We start from the raw sequence: 18,199 nt of genomic DNA, 5'->3' as shown, positions 1-18,199 counted from the left end.
TACTCTTGAAGAAAAGTAACGCAGAAGTGTCAGTTTCCTCATAAATGTAGATATGTTGAAATTCACTGTTATAAACGGTGTTGTATTATACACACACACATATATAAATATATTGTATTATGGAGCTTACGAAATAAATTTTAATCGCAATAATCGTTCGGAAATCGATGATTTTGAACACAGACGGGTAACAGTGACAAATCACAGAAACGCAACTGCTGTCGTTTTGAGCCACTGAGGCATAGCCTGCACGTGAAGAAGGCACAAAAAGCACTGTAAAAGTGCAGGGTCCTCAATTTTGCTTCACTTCGGTAAAAACCCACAGCTCAGATTTCATAATTAGAAGAGAGAACGAAGCTCAGAGGAACCGTTGATTTTTCTTGTTTCACCTGTGATTGAATAAGACCAATTTTTTCAACGATTATTTGCTTTTGCGTCTTTTCTGCGTTTGTTTGGGTTTTTGTTGTTGTTTTTTTTTTTTTTTTTTTTTTTTTTTTTTGGGGGGGGGGGGGGGTGGGGTGGGGTGGGGTGTGTGTGGTTTTTTGGGTTTTTTGTTGTTGGTTTTTTTCTTTGTTGTTTTTTTTGGGGGGGTGTTTGGTTTTTTTGTACTCTTTCATCTCCTTATCAGTAGTAGCATTGTGTAAATAGAACAAGTATGTGGGTATGTGGATAGAGCATATAGTTGTGTATTCAATTTTTCCACTCCAAACGTCTCACTTGTAGCGCCAAGAACTGTGATAAACAGCCCACAGTGTCGTGAAGCTTACGCTACACACGTATATATACAGCTCAGGAATAAGTGCAGACCTCAGTAACAGCGTGCAAGCAATGATCCGATGTATCAACGACCTAAATGTGTGTGGGTCTTTTGTTTTCGTTGCTTCAATAGATCTTTGTAAACCCTCTTACTATAGCCACGTTCAAACAGATCATGCAAGTCTTCTGGTCTATATATGAATGTAGACCGATTGTCTTGTCCAGTTTCAGTTCAAGTGACTGTTTCAATATGTTTTCATCCAGTGAGCCATGGCATAAAATGTTTGCACGGATGTACATGGACTGCATGTTTATTTTCAGTCGGTTGGACTAGTTTCTGGGTGTTCAATATCTTGTTACTGCCAAACCATCTAGGTCTTTTGTATTGTTTCCCACAAATCATGTATTATGCTAAAATTGTGATGATTGGGGTTAGAACTCGCCTCCAGCAGTCATTTTCGCATAGGCAATACCATGACTGTAGAGGTTGGGCAGTAACGACTGGTCACTTTGGTTGATGCATGTGACAGCATTAGCTTCTGTTAGGCCGCCAATCTGTGGGATTTGAACCCGCTCTTTATAGCCTTTTAGTTAGCAAAAGAAAAGAGCAAATGTATACTGAAAGTCATGAAAATCGCAGTTGGTATTTGTTGTCCCGGAACTTTCAGAACTTCTATTGAAAGGTTTTCACCTGCGATACAAGGGATGTAGGGATAAAAGGCTGACATTCTTGCCCATTCCGAGTTTGAGTCAGAAACTTCCTTATTAATGAACTTCGATGCTTAAAAATGAACCTTGGACATTTCTCGTAAACACGATCACATTCATGAAAAACGTAGTGCACGCGCATTACCTGCACCCAGGCCCTATAAAAGCACAAGGAATTGTGAAACTCAATCACGTTGAAAAAATGCCACGCTTGACACATGACGACAAGAATCGGGTTCTCGCTACGGTTAGCGGCGTTTCTTCAGATGTGATGATTGTCAGGCACTGTGATGTGCATCCGTACACCATTGGTCAACTCAGACAACGTTTTCGGGCCACCGGAAGTTCTCGACAGGACCGCAATATCCGAGTCTTACACTTCCGAAATCAATTCAAGACAGCTGCTGATACTGCAAAGAGGGCAGTTGGGACAAGACAACGTCATGTCTGTGCCAAACCGGTGCGAAGATGCCTTAACGCAGGTTTAAAGTACCCTTTGCAGACGGACTTCAACGGATTTATCAACGACGTGTTTTTGAACATGGTCGTTTTGGAAGGGGTGGTGCCATGACCAAGAACAAGTGATGAATTGACGCCGACCTTTCAACATTATTGGCAGACCATCCACAGCTGTTTCTGAGAAACTTGCAGTACACGGTGGACACATGCGATATTGACTTCAAGTGACCCCTTTGTTTGATGTCGTTATTGCATCAATGACGTTGTTGTTGATTGGACATTTCCTATTAAGTTATCCACAGATGTTATATCTGCCAGTTACATCTATATATGGTGACATTTGTGTGAGTAAAGGAAGTATGTCAAATTGCGTTTATAATGGCTTTCAGTATACAATCCCAGTATCATTTTGTCAGTGTGGTTCAGCCTGAACTGACATGCCAGTGGTGGATAGCATGAGCACGTCTTCGTGCTACGAAAGATACTCAACATGTTAGGTCACGTATGGTAACGAACAGCGTGTTCATGTGGTGTTTGGTGGCATTCTGCAAGCGACCATTGCCATGCCATTGTTAACGTGGGGAGTTTACATAAAACGACTTTGGTGATGAGTGCTAGTGTTGACAGTGTCGGTGAGTGTTTTGGACCTGTATCCGAACTCACCGTTATTTACAGGTTCTTATATACAATAACAATGACCATTTGGGGGAAATAAAATACAATTTATTACAAAAACAAAATAACATCAAAATAACTGCCAAAATATTTTGGGGCATAGGCAGATAATATATAAATATAAAACTGTGATCAGGAAAACACAGTTTCGACTGAGATCCAAGTTCGTGTGCATCAAATTCGAGTTCCATCGAGCGGAGTCCGAAAACGTTCCATATTGAAAGCACCATGAGGAAATATCTGAGAAATCTGGCAGTTCGATCAATAGCCATATCTGTGTCTATACTGGGTATATCCATAGTTGCCATCGTCATATCCATAGCCATACTGAACAAATCCATCGTTGCCATTTCCATACCCGAATTCATATTGAGCATATCCACAGTTGTAATTTCCATATCCGTATCCAGCATGGACATATGCACAGTTGTCAATGACACATCGGTATTCAGTTGGGTAATATCCATATTCGTTGATGTTGTAGGTGGCGTTGTAGCCACAGGGGAGAGCTACCTGTGAAATAATGCAGACATTACGTAAACTAAAGCTAAGGAGGCATCAATTAGTGTTAGCTCTAATCTGATTTGCTGCACTCCTCGTTTGATTTTGATAGCAAAATGGCAGGTTTTATGGGTACCAAACGGACTGTAGTTTTGGACACGTGACACCGGCATGTGACCAAACGCGCAGGTCAAAAGCCATCATTGAAAGGTTGTCAGTTTTGACAAAAGGTACCAACCGCTTGATATTTGATGAGGATGTGATTAAAAGTATGATTTTGTCTGACATGGTGTGCAAAATGGAAACTCCTTTCGCGGAAAATATATCGTGCGACCTGATGGACTACAAATATATAATAACAACACGACGCTAGGTGAAGCGTTTATTAAATTATGCACAATATTGTGTGATCAGAGTCTAAAGACAAGCGTGGATTTATTCTGTGCGAAAAAACTGTGACCAACCTGTTGTGTGTATTCAAACTGGCGAGTCTGTTCAGCCTTATCGGCATGGCTGAAACAAACGGTGGATAGTTGCGTGCTAAAGCACTCCAGGAACAGTGGATGAGTTTAGTTTAGCATTCACCAACATTTCAGCGATATGGCGATGGTCAGTAATTAATCGAATCTGGACCATATCCAGTGATCAACAGCATGAGCATCGATCTACGCAACTGGGATACAGTGACAAGTGGCAACCAAGTCAGCAAGCCTGACCCCACAATTCCGTCCAGGACCAGTGACAGAGTGAGCTGAGCGCAAGTACACTGATTGTAAGATCCAGCATACAAAGACATAGATGCCTTGAAACATTGTTGGATGGGTTTTAACCTTACTACCTCTGTTCGAAATGCCACCTGTAAAGATCCAGGTTAGAAATAATCTTCAGTAACCATGCTTGTCGAAAGAGGCGACTAACAGGATCTGTTGGTCAGGCTCGCTGGCTTGGTTGACACATTTCATCAGTTCTCAGTTTCACAGCTCGATGCTCGTGCTGTTGATCACTGGATTGTCTATATGTGCAGTTGATCACTGGATTGTCTATATTTACAGACCACCGCCATATAGCTGGAATATTGCAGAGTGTACACACTGTTTCAGTTAGTTCTTATAAAGATGTTGCATCAGTGAATCAATTTAGGATGCCGGACAATGGGACATACACTAGTACATAGATATGAGTAAGGTGGCTTAGACCGGTAGATTATTAAAGACTCAGTAACAGAACAAAGAACCACTGCACCGTGACACCTGTTTCAGCTTGTATTACCTGGTGTGGACAGACGTGTTGATGAGGTGATGACCCGCACCATCACTGACGTCACTCAAACGGGCCACGTGCAAGGCTAAGGAGAGGGTAAAGCAAGTGGTACAGAACAGAAGAAAATAAACGAACAAAACATAAAAAGATAGGACGGAAATCAGAGTGAAAGAGTACAATACATAAAACTCAAAAGTCTAAAAGATGTGGAGATATTGGATGAAGCGTTGGCCAATGGATGAAGCGTTGGCCAAAGGATGCGTTGGAATAGACAGAACAAAAGATGACATAGATACCCTGTCAAAGTATCACCGAGAAAGAGAAAAATATTAGCGTAGGAAATCAGTTTGTCAGTATGTGTGGCAGGATCCGTATCAGTGCAGAATAGTATGAATACAGAGTAACCCTGTGACAATGTAGACTCTACCTTCCACGCCCCGTCTGATGTTCTGGACTCGCTCATCCCCCAACGACCCCAGCAACAACTTCTCCTGCAGCTGTAACGTAGACAACATCGTTAACAACTTAGTGGAAAGATGGAAGGAAATTGTGATGACGAAAAATGTGCTGTGTGTAAAACCAGTATAAACATTTTAATTAAGATATTTTACTGAATAATCTCGCAGCGGCTTTGAGGATCCTCAGCAACGCGGGGTTTGTTCAACAGAGACCAGACAGACATTACCTGAATTCCGTAACGTGTACATAACAAGTTTGAGTACGTGGAAGGCGAAAGTGATGTTGGATAGCATCCTCACAGAATCTTCCTTGACAAATAAATACCGACTGGTCCACTCACCCGTTTTCTGTGTCTCCGTCCGCCTTTCTTGCCCCGTCGGGTCTTCTTACCACCAACCTTGGGCTGAGCTACAGGACACTGAATAAGAGGGAGAAAAGAGGTTGATTATATATCTATTAATTACAGAGAAAATTTTATTGTGGATTGTAATATTTTGCAGCAGTACTAAAAGGTTTATACTGCAGGTCCACAAATTGTTGGTAATGTACACAAATACGTTTATGGAAATTTAGATTTGTTGGAAGCATATGCTGAGAACATTTATCTATATTAATATTTTTGGGTTTTTTTTCTAAACCGAGGTTTTAAAGGAAGACCTCTAGTATACGGACCTAGCAAAACACGCTTTCTGTAAGTACTCAGGAGATAATTCTGTTATGTTTACACGGAGGAAGTGATTTTAGTTGTTTGGACGCTGTTAAATGCCATTTAAAACCGAACGCGTTTAGGTTCGTTTTAATTATTTCCACAATGATTTTTTTTTCAAATACATTGCCAGCTGCAACATTTCTAGGGGCATTCTAGTTTTTATGTTGTGGACAACTTTAATGGAATGAGTTGTGTAATAAGAAACACCTCTTACTTACTTCAGAAATTGATTTTTCTGCTATGACCTTCTTTCTCATTGGCGTGTGCTATTTTTGAAACCTGGCTGTCCTGGATGCGTGTCAGTGCTTTAAATTGCTTAGTTCCGAAAGTAGATGTATATGACTGTCTGATTCAGTGTAGTCAATTTTGAATAGACCAGACGTCCATGAGGGAGCCGGAGTGATTGTGTGATTCGACTTATATGTTGAGTCTACCAGTTTTAAAGCTGACTGCCTTGCAAAATTGTCGGAACACATTTTATTTATCTTTGTAAGCATTAATGAGTGCATTATGTTAGAACGCGCAGAGAAACCGGGTCTCAGAAGTGGATACTGTAATTTTTTCACTTCTCTAATTTTTTAATAACAGCCAATCAAAAACGAGCATACTTAAATGTCATGGTAGAAATCAAATTATTATTGAAATTTTGGAGGTGATAATAGATATGTAATCTAGAAGATAAATGAAGAGGTAAAGGTAATGAATATAGATCTCACCCCAGCAACAATAACCGTTTGGTCTGGCATCTCGTTGACACAGGTCAACTGAAGATATAGAGAGAAGAGGAATTAACAAGTCGTGGGTGAATCAGTTGAGGATATTGTCTAACTTAATGTAATAATGTATATCTTAATATCTCATCTCAAACGTTCAACTGTTTTAGTTTCACTTAACAAGATGTATATTTTCAAAATATCTACAATTGTCATCCACTTAGTTAAGCCAGAGACCGTATAATATATATCTATTATATGGTCTCTGGTTGAGCTTTATGCCGCATGTATCAGTCTAGTTATACCCCATCTCGATACATTGTGGATCAACGCTTTAATCGTAATGTGTCAGCAGTGATTCAGATAGTACCTTTGACATATCCTTGGCATATTGAATCGATCCAGACAATCGCCCACCGGACCTTCGACTAGGTTCTGTTGAAGGATATCAAAGGAATAAGAAGTAGAAGATCTACAGTTACTTCACTATAACATTTTAGAGAGAGAGGGAGGGGGAGACAGAGAAAGTGAGAAAATAGAGAGAGTGAGATGGAGAGATAAAAGAAAATGAGAGAGAGGTAAAAAGAGAGTGAGAAAGAGAGATGTTGACGTTTTCGTAGAACTGAGAGATGTGATGAAGAAATTGTGTAGCAGTGTTCACGAATAGTGTCTGACCCTCTGACAAATCCGGCAGATTTGCCAACAGTCAGACAGAAGTCGCCAACCTGCTGGCCCCGGTGTCAGACTGAATATATCCCAATAACTTTGTCTGAAGTTGTTATTTGTGGCACGAGACACTTGTTCACTGTTTATGAATTTATGTTTATCATGTTTGTCATCATATAATGCTAATAATTTCAATGCCAATTATGAGAAACGTTAAATTTGAAATGTGTGTTCAATTTTATTCTGTGGGTCCAGTGAATTTTCAGTGGGTCAGACAGACATTTGAAACTTACAGGACCCCATGGCCTGTTACTTTAAAACACCATTCGTGAACACTGGTGTAGACACATCTGTCAGAGTACAGTTACAGAATAGCCGGATGCCTTGTGTCACGTCACCCTAACCCTAAAGTACTGACATCAGAGACTGTTCCGAGATAATCAATATAATCTCAACTAGATAATCTAATATACACCTTTATAGTCACAAAATTAATGTATATAATATTGATTTAGTACATAACATATCATGTAGCGACGTTGTGACAAATGAAAGGATGGGATGCATCCCATAGGATAGTGATGTCTTGTTGTTTATATTGCAATTGGCTACAGACTCAAAAGCCTGGAGAAACAACCAGTCAGTACTCCGAAAATATCCTCATTGTCTTACCGGGAGGATGCAATGGTCTCATGATCGTAAAACTGTATAAATGTGTTCAGAAAGCAAACATATGTCGACGATTAAAAGTGACAACTGTCAAAAACCACAATGGCGTCGTGACAATGATGGAATCGTCATGGCAACGTGGTCAGCGCCACATAGTGGGCTTTGTTGTAATTACCTCCCCTTGCATTTTGGATTTTTGCGCGATGCAAACTTTGCACTCCTGTTTAGCCTGATTTACCCATGATGTGGCGTAGAGATGAAACTTAATTTTATTTAACTAATCATCGGATGTATGAGTAATGGCTGGAGTAGGATTAGCAAGGTTCAGTACTGTAGATACGATAACACCATATACAAAATCACCACTGGTTAATGTCAATGTAAATTTGGGAGGCATTTCACTGAAATTTTAGGCTGGTGGCTGTACGCCATTGTTTAATTGGGTAGGCGATTACACAACCCAAACTACCAAGAAACACAGTCTATTCTCAGTACATTAAATGCCTCTAAACTTAATGGTTCATGAAAGAGAGGGCTCGGCAATACGGAAAATAGTGTGTTTCGGATACAGACTAGCATATGCCTCGTGTCCCTTGAACTGTTTCAACGTGATTGGAAAAGGAAGACGTGTCGACGAATGAATGCACGGCAGTAATCACAGTGCCGTCGTGACAATGACGACGTCCTGACAACGTCGACGCTTGAGCTATGCATTCAAATTTTGCAGGTGACGCCTTTCGAACTTCACAGATCTATGTCTGCTCCGTTCGTATTCCGGATTTGTTCCTATTACCTGTTTACTATTTGTACCGTTTACTGTTCCTAGTTTTCAACGCACGCGGCTGTAAACACCTTAGAACAGCGACTGTGCGAAGCATCGTAATATCTCCATCTACCGATTTTACGTGTACATTAGAATCGGTCTCTGACAATTTCGATCATATTTTTATTCACTCGTGGTTTCATTCTGTTAAAACATTATTGGGGGGGGGGGGTATTAATATAACTTATAAAAAATCACAAATAGTCTAGTCACAAGTGAGTCTTATAATCCGGTTTCTTGGCCACTGGTGGAGACACGTACTGATTGAAGGGAAATAACTCTGTCCTGTCTAATGCAAATTATCCCACAATGCCCCTGATTTCCTCCACGTTGTAGGTACGGGAAATGAAAACATTAGAATGAGGTCCCCTAAACATAAACATTGTTTGAGCGACCTGTCAACAACGATGAATGATGTTTATCAAAAGGATGGATGAATATTGAGTTAAATACGCTCTAGAGTATACTTCCGAGAGTGACATGGATCGCCAAGAAGGACTACCACCCTTTGATGTGGAGGAAACGGTTTGGTGCGAAGGATGTCGAAAACTGAAAAAGGTATTTATTTACTTTCCCTAAGGTGCGGTTAACATTTCGTGATAATGGTGATCAGGGCTGTGATCATGGCCAGTTAAATGTCTAAAAGCTTGGGGACTTCAAATAAGTCTTCAAATTGCCAGTGATTAAACAAACATCTGCCCTGTATCTGAATATCTGAATATCTCTCCACTTATCAAGAATCTAATATAAATATTTGTTTTCGTTTTCTTCAACCGACTTGTCTCAATAAATAGTTGCAAAATAGTTTGCAAAAGTGCAGTTTACCTAACGATTACTGTAGCAGTAATTCTCTGATATTGTTGACTGTAGCGCTCGCTTTATGAATTCTTATGTCTGTCTTTGATCCCAACCTGTTAGTTAAGCTGAAGGGGCACAGGTACAGATATGCAGAGTTCACGATACGATGGTGTTTCAAAGTAACAGGACATTGGGTCCTGTAAGTTCCAGATTTTCCCACTGAAAATTCACAGGACCCACAGAATAAACTTAAACAAACATTTCAGATTTAACATTTCTCATAATTGGCAATGGCATTGAAATTATTAACATTATGTGATAACAAACATAAAATTTTTAAACAGCTAGCGAGTGTCACATGATGCAAATAACAACTTCACACAAAGACATTGTGAAATAATCAGTCAGACACTGGGGCTGGCAGGTTGGTGATTTCTATCTGACAGTTGGTGAATCTGCCAGATTTGTCAGAGGGTCAGACGCTATATAACAGGTATGTTTCTGTGGGTTATAGCTAAAACGGCACCACAGCAGAACGGCAGCAAAATCGTTTGGTGAAAACGGCACCAAATTGGCGAAAACGGCTACTGATTAAAGGGCTAAAACGTCACCATATATCAAACATTGTTATATTGACTTTATTATTATTTTGACTTTATTGTTTAATTGTTTGTAATGTTTAGATGTTTATTTATCAAGTTATCAAGCATTCTTTTGGGTTGTTTGGTGGTCCTGAAAAGGACCGTTGGGATAAGAATATCGGTAACTTTTATTATTATGATAATGTCGACGTGTATGTATTTTGAAATGAAATGTATACCTTCAACAAAGTTGTTAGTCCTGACTGCAATGTTGAAGACGGACCAGGTGCGTGCGGTGAACATAGGGTGGGTGATCCATTGACTTTCAAAATAGTCAGTGAGTTGACGCAACATCTCATTCACTTGAACCCTATCCGATATTCTGTGGAATAGTCTTGTCACGTCAGCCGCAGGAAGAAATGGGAGCGCCATATTAGCTTCCTCACAAACTTGTGAATGTTGTCATCCTCCATGTAAGCTACCTGAAATAGTACATAAACATATGAATATGATTATTCATGAAAAACGTGAATATAAAACGCATAAAGATTATCAAATGTCAAATGCAACGAATATATTATATATATGAACGTACCTGTAGACCCAGTTCTTGACATTTCCGCCAAACTGCTTGGGTCATGTGGAACAAACACCCACGGATACGGATGTCGGGCAGAGACTTCCGTACAGCTTTCCAGGCAGCCAACTCAGAATCCAAGATTATTGTTTTCACTGTTGGTTTCTTCGGAAGAGCCTCTAGGATGGTCTTGAAAATCTTGACATAATCAGATGTCCTCCGCCTTGACATGATAACAAACACAAGAGGCACCAGCTTAAAGTCCTTGCCAGCCCACACAAAAGCATGAATAGTCAGTAGCTGATGGAACGGCCTCTTGACAATCTTAAAAGTACCGTCCATGAACCACTGCCTACTCACACTCAAGTGCTGTAATTGCCGGTCAGTGGCAAACACCAAATGCCTCTCACCTTTGTTTCTTACGTCACCACCACCCAATCCAAAGTTCACAATCCAATAACGTCTACTTACCTAATATATCTGTTTTTATTTCACAAAGTCTATTTACGAAACACTAAATGTTTATCCAAAGTTCACAATACAATAAAGTCATCATATCAATGTTCATCCTTTTTAAAATTGTATATGGTGACGTTTTCGCCATAACATTTGTAGCCGTTTTCGCCAAGGGAAGGTTCCGTTCTGTCCAAACGGTGACGTTTTCGCCAGGTGCCGTTTTGCTGTGGTGACATTTTAGCCTGCACCCGTTTCTGTATTCAGAAATGTTCCCAAGACAAAGTGAAAATATAGAAATGTATCCATTACCCTACATGGCAGATGAGTTCATATATCACAACCCTGTAGTTGTTTCCACTTAAGTTAATACTACTAATGCTAGTGTTGTTGTTAACTGCAAAATATTTGTTACTGTGTATGGTCACTTCTTATATAATGCAATCAAATTTATCAAATATAACAGTATGATAGTTTCGATAAAAAAAATGACACGTGCAAAATATTGTCCATGTGTATGTTACAAATTGACAAATTCAGGGATTGAAATTATTAGTGCCATCGTAATGATGACATGGCTAAAATTGAAATGGCACAGTTAAATTCTTAAGATCATGTCCCTATGGCACACTTGATTTGTTAGTGGAAGTGCATTAAAGCATATTTTCACTCTTATTAGCTTTCATGATTTAAAGTGACATTTTGAACAATGAGAAATGATAAAGTGCACAGGTCAGACACCCAGCTAGTCATCAATGTCCTTTCAAAGTTTGATGTCAGTAAATAAAGAAAAATACATGCCTAGCATTGTTTTATTACTCATGATTTATTAATGAATGTTGCAATACAATTACAACTTTAACATTCACCATGAATTTATGACACCTGAAATTGTAATGGCACACTTAAATTATCGTGACAGTGCCCATGAGGCACTATTGAAAAATATATAATTTCGATCCTTGCAAATTAGTTCTCAATACCTTATAATGTAATTTGTTAAACGTTGTTGCCAAAGGCAATTCTCTTTGATATCAGACTGCTGTTGGGGGGGTCGCTTTTGTCTAAATCTTCTCTCAATCTTATTTGTCCAAGTAAACTGCACGTTGCTGTACCCGCAACTAGGTGTATGCACGTATTCAAGTGGCCACCATCTGGTCATATGCAGACAGATTCATTGCTTCTTTTAAGTGCACAGGGTTGTGTACTGCACACAAGAGGTTGTAACAACACTGAAAGAGTCTGAACTTGAACCTCGCTGGATCACTAGCCTGGCGCTTTAGCCAGCTTGCCCACCGCATCCCAGTTTAGGGCAGGTCACCCCTAGCTCTGTTGTTAGCACCCTTTGATTGTTGATGATCATTAGAGCTTGGTGCCCTTTTACGGATCAAACATGCTTTGAGGATCACAGGGTGGGTACCACCTACCATTCTTGTAGAGTTAGTTCGCGACAGGGTAATTTCATCAATCATATCTCATAAAAAAGACTTAAGAACTGATGAAGTCAGTATATTTTGTTTGAGTAATGGACAAGGCAAAGTTAGTCAGTAACCATAGCAATATATCGATGTACATGTATAACAGTCAGACCTCATTTATGCGAACACTTTGTATTTTGTTGAATTGTTTGGACAAACTTATCATTTGAATATCTGAATCAGCACACAGATGGTCGAATGCACTTGAAAACAAAACAACTAAAAGTAACATTGAAGCATACCTACAAGAGCATCTTTATTTAACATATCTTTTTGCTTAACATGACATAATATAAATTACTTTGGCTTGAAAAAGTCTTTGATTGATGATTGTTGATAGACAGAGTTGTTATTTGCAGCTTGGATTTTAACAGGTTTGTGAGGTTGCCGACAATTTCAGAGGGATAGATACAATCTTCAGTGTGAGGTTTCCCTGAGTTGAGGTTAATGTCTGGCTGGTTGGTGTATTCTCACACAGTTTTCCTCCTCTTATTACCACTGTGATTTTCTTGTGAAACAATGCTGGTACTGTCCTCATCTGAGTGAGAGGCTCTGGCCAGTTTCTTCATTGTGCTTGACATCAACATATTCACATACAGTGATGGGCATGGTCTCATTCTGGTCAGCACATGCCCAAAGCGTTTCCACCAATTCTGACAATACCGTGTCATCTTCTGGTTCATTGTTGCTGTTGCTTGCATCTGGTGTTAAAACTTAACCCACCAGCATCAACTGAATGATGCTTATGTCTGTCACAATTTCCAGTTGTCTTTCAAGTGACCGTTTCCCAGTCCAACTTAACCATGTGCAATGTTTGTCTCAAATTCACAGTGGGGTTGCCGTCATGTTCTTTTCAATCCAAGAAGTATTAAACAACGTATTTTCTGTAATGTGCTTTAAAAGTCTGCATGATCCCTGCATCCACTGGTTGGATGTTTGTGGTTGTGTTTGGTGACAGGAAATGGACAGTCACATTGGTCAATCACATAGAACATCTATTTCATGATTTCCAAAGTGTACAAGTTCCCTTTTATTCTCTGGCCAGGTGTCATGATTAAACACCTTGAAGCTCTTCACAGCGCCTTTGGCCCCTTCATTTGTATTTGAACCAAGCAGATTCTCAAACCTGGACTCCAACTCATTGATGGTGATGTCAACGGTAGATGCCACATGTTTCTTCAGTTCTTCTTTGGCCACACCAACACTACCAGTCATTTCAATGCCTTGAAATTTGATTGGAACCGGGAGATTTTCTTGGCTTTCAATACACAGCCCAAATTTCTCGTACAGTCCCCCTGGAATGTAATCCTGTTTCATGCTTGTGATGGTTTCCAGACAATCCTGGATGGATGCAACTGCTGTAGGAAGAATCAGAGTACTAGACTGTAGTTTCAGGCTCAACAAAGCCACCTCACCAAAGAGATCAGACATGAAATGACTAAACCCTGTGAACACCAAATCTTTCATTTGTTTGTGTATTTTCTTTCCTCTTCCTGCTATGTCTGCATTAGATGATGATGCTACCAGACTTTCCATATGTGTACAGGCTGCTGTATACTGTCCATGACCTGTGGCCAAATCTTCATCCTTCTTTCCTTGTAGAAAGACCCTCATTGCCCTGTCTAAGTGGGGAACCCATCTGGTACCCTTCACTGGGGCTGGTGAATATATCCTGGCTTCAAGTTCCTCTCCTATCATCTTGAGTTCTCTTTTGCTTTTGGGACTGAAGTTGTAAGTCTTCCAAATGAGATGTAGGCAGTCGTTGACTGACTGCATAATAGGGGATTGTTTCTGAATCTTCAAAAGGGCTAACTCCAGCCTGTGTGCCATGCAGTGGAAATCTATTAAATGGGGAATATCATGTCGTAACAGTGAAACAACACCATTCGTCTGGCCCATATTGGTATTCGCTCCATCTGCACAAAACCCAACAATTCTAGATGTCAATGTTTCATCACTGATTCCTACTCTCGAAAGAGCTGATTTAGTAGCAGAGATAACACCCTCAGCATGACCATGTTTGATGGCAATAACTTCAACAAGTTTGTTTTCTGCTTTGCCATTCAATACTGTTCTTACATAGATCACTTCATTTTCTGACACAGAAGTGTCTGTGGCACCATCAATCATAACTGATAAGTAATGTGAGTCATTGGTAAAGTCCATTGTCTCATCTCTGATTGTACTTGCAATGGTTGCCAATATTTCTCCACACCTAACATCATTACTGTAAGCAGGTGTCACCAGGAGCCCATTTTTATGCTGAAGCAACAGCAAAGGTTTTAGTTTAGTAAAAGACATCTCTTCCTTCCCTATGCAATACACAGTGTTAAACTTTATTGTTAGATCTGTGAGATCCTTTTCATTAGACTTCACTTCAGCCTCCAAAAATTGTTTTGCAATGGCTGAGGTTTCAAATGATAGTTTGCCCGATTTATTAACAATATGATCATGGCACTTTCCATGTCTCACGCTGTTGCTGTTAGCGTGAATGTTTTCCCGTTTGAACTTGTTAGTTCCATCTACAAAGTCTGTGTTGCCTGAGAATGACTTCCGGCCTGTCGACAAAAGTCACAATGCATTGTATTTTGTTCTTTGTCATATCGAAGCCATGAAAAAATTGACAGCCAAAGTGGTCTGAATTCACGCACATTAACTGATGGCTTACTTTCTTTCTGTGTTTCAACATTAGTCTGGTTATCATTTTGTTTCTTTTCACTGTCAAATTGAGTTTGTTCATTCAAGATTTTCGTTGTTTGGGGTTTGGAAACATAGGCCAATATCGGTCTAGTGTTTGTTTTCTTCGTTGCCATGTTTAAACACGGAAGTATAAGGTTGCAGCTTTGCGCATGTTCACCAAGACGAATTGAGTTTTGGGAAACCTATTTTGGATATGGCTTACGCCTTTAGCCTATTTTTGACAAGATGTCTATATATAGAGTGTAAAAACTAGGTTAGCATTTTTCCACATGCTCGAGCAATGAATCTTGGGATCTCATTTGCATTCACTTACCTCCCTTTGTGTGACCTAGATGTCTATTTTTGGAAACGTGGAAATGAACTGATTATCATGATGAATGAAAACTGCAATCGTTTTAAGAATAATGTGTTGTTATTATCTCAGGCAAACTGTTTAAGGATGGAAGTTAATGACACCAAATGTAGCAGTCGCCATTTCATAACTGTTTTATTATTTTTAGTCGCTACTTCGAAAATTCACTCGCATATGCGACTGTTTCACTCGCAATGTAGAGCCCTGCAGTTCCAGTTAAATTAGCAGACAATGCTTCTGTGATCCTTTCCTTTGATCGCTTTATTCCACTTATATTTTGTGACGCCAATGTGTCATTAGGTCCCAGTTTGTAGAACGGTCCAGTTTCGTCAGTGTTGAATATATCTGCAGGGTCATATTCATTTAGCACACTTTTCAATTCTTCTAGGCTTTTACAACAGAATCGTCAGCATTATCTGTTTCACGTTTTGTGGGGGATATTAAAATGCACTCTGTGCATCCGTCCGTCACATGTATTTTTGCCAGAGCAGAACTTTAAAACCGGTCAATATTTCTTTTTGACTCTTGGCACACAGATAAAGCTGGTGGTGTACTGGTGCCTTTTGGTTGTTTTGGTTTTGGAATTCTGAATAAAATGTTCTTGGTGTTTCCATGGCAACAAATTTGACTTCGACTGAAATTGGTGGTAGTGCTCTTTTCCAAAGCAGAACTCTAAAAGTAGTAAAACTGTTCTCTATTTCTTTACCAGATAGCTTGGTCCAGAGGTGTGCTGGTGCCTTTTAGTCATTTTTGAATTCTGATGAAAATATTTTGGCATTTCCATGGCAACAAGTTTGACTTTGACAGAAATTTGTGATTGTGCTTTTTTCAAGAGCAGAACTTTAAAAACCTTTCATTACTCTCCTTCCACTTTTCCACGTACACACCAAAACATTTGGCATAATCATAACTTTTAGACATATTCATGAAGAATGTTTTTCCATAGAGGGGGATATTGATGACTTTGTCGTCTTGTTGATACTAGCACAATCTTTGAAAAGCATGAACCAGCCTTTGAATAGGCAAAGTCAGAAATTTGCAGTTTGGCACCATTTGTTTTGCTTTTTCTGTTAACATTTCATCATTTGCTGGCAAACTGCCCAGGGCTGACTTACACATGGCAATCTTAGCGTTACAATTGTTGTAACTCCCATTCTCCAGCATAGGCTTAAGATGGTCTTAGCACTAAGATTGCTTTGTGCATGTGGACCCTGATCCTGAGTGAGGTGGTCCTGGTTGCTAGTGGCCTGTGGCTGCCATTTTTTATCCTAATAAATGAAATATTGATGAACAGGTTGAGTGTAAAGCTAAAATTTTAAAAGGAAATGGTTAGTTTTTAGCAACAGAAATGTGAGATGCCATGCAACTGTTTTTTACTGTCCCATATCAACAGAACTGTCACTGTATTGATGCTATAATGTATTTGGCTGACAAATTCTTTACCCCATTTACTCACTACTGGATCAACTTGATCATGAGTGTTCATGTTTAAAGCTTCAAACATGCTTGACTGAGTCGCTCTAATGTTACCGCCACGACTGGCATTTATTGTAGCTGTTAGTGTTAGTGCCAAGGAATTAAATGCAGCATCACGTTTCCTCAAGTTTTAATGTGAGTGTACATGATGTAAGTGACACACATATGCTTAATCTGAATGGTCAAAAAGCCCTTTTTTCAACAATCTAGTGAGCTGTGAAAGGGTTGCTTGGTTACTGCTGTGTAGAGATACCTCTGGTTTTGGGTTACCATAGTTACAGCCAAAGAAATTTGGAAAGTGGTCAGGGATGGCATCTAGAGATGACTTAGAACAACTTGAGAATTATTCGTTATCCGAGTGATAGTTAATCTTTCCCTCGTTAGTTAATGTCATAGATCCTTTTGGAAAAATACACCATCATTCCTTTTAGCCTGATAGTTATCCTCACCTGTCAGGTAATGCAATTAGAGATAAATCAATACTTGCAGTAGTTGTCACTGCCACATCATTGTCACAGGTTATTGTTACACCTGTCATATGACTGCTTCAGGTTAGTAGGTTCAGCTTGCTGCGCTAAACAGAACTGGTAGCTTTAATTGTGATCGTTTATTCTATTTCCGAATTATCAACTGTCATCTACCCTATGCATTGTTACATACAATATGTAACCATCTTGATAAATCAATTGTCATTGTTTGAAATGTTAACAAGGTGATGTTGCGACACAATATTAGTGTTTGTGTGTGTTGTTGCAAGGTAAATACCCAATGAAGCCCAGAGGCAGAGAAATTGGTTCAGACTGATCGATCAGAGGAGATATATATAATATATTGAATAAAAACAGTTCAAACAACGTATACATTTACACTAAAAAAAATCATTCATATTTCAGAACATTAAACAGTAAATGAACCTGTGTTGGAGTTTGTCATCTGCAACTCATGTTTGCCATAACAGTTTGTAAGAGGTGACTGCCATGATGTGCTCTCCAGGCTCACTGACCTGAAGGGTGTTCAGTACTGCAAGCGTCCTCGTGGTTGAAAGAGCCTTTATGCACTTTCTCGTCATCCATTAGCAAGCAGTTTCTACTGCTACTAAGGGTTATTTAGCATCACCGTGAACCAATGTGCAAAATAATTTCAAAATGTCACTGACCAGATTAGCTAGCTGGCTTTGAAATTAGTGAGACTGAGGTTGACTGAAATGCACATAACAACAAACCAGTCAGCAGCTGCCAGACAGTGGGTCAGCAGTTATTTCTCACACTGCCATAAACACAGTGTGTCGTGAAATTTCTTGTGCTATTTTTCAACTTTGTGTCTCTCAATAGTAAAAAAAGAGTATTATTATTGCTTTTCAAAATTACTCTGTCACAGCTGCAAAGT

General features: G+C 39.5%; 1 protein-coding gene and 1 pseudogene across 1 annotated transcript in view; one reads left to right on the top strand and one right to left on the bottom strand.

Annotated features, from left to right (window-relative positions):
- Window positions 1-8,706: 8,706 nt before the first annotated feature.
- Window positions 8,707-18,199, top strand: part of LOC137281282 (serine-rich adhesin for platelets-like) — a 68,129-nt gene continuing 58,636 nt past the window's right edge. The window contains exon 1 of the mRNA XM_067812445.1: window positions 8,707-8,956. Within this exon, the coding sequence (XP_067668546.1) occupies window positions 8,879-8,956 (78 nt within the window). The 5' untranslated portion in view covers window positions 8,707-8,878. The remainder of the gene's footprint in view (window positions 8,957-18,199) is intronic.
- LOC137282054 (uncharacterized) lies at window positions 9,317-12,854 on the bottom strand (annotated as a pseudogene).

Source organism: Haliotis asinina, chromosome 4 (assembly GCF_037392515.1).
Source record: "Haliotis asinina isolate JCU_RB_2024 chromosome 4, JCU_Hal_asi_v2, whole genome shotgun sequence".
In the NCBI taxonomy this organism is placed as follows: Eukaryota; Metazoa; Mollusca; class Gastropoda; order Lepetellida; family Haliotidae; genus Haliotis; species Haliotis asinina.
The sequence above is the reverse complement of the archived record's forward strand: the minus strand, read 5'-3'. Positions and strand labels throughout refer to the sequence as shown.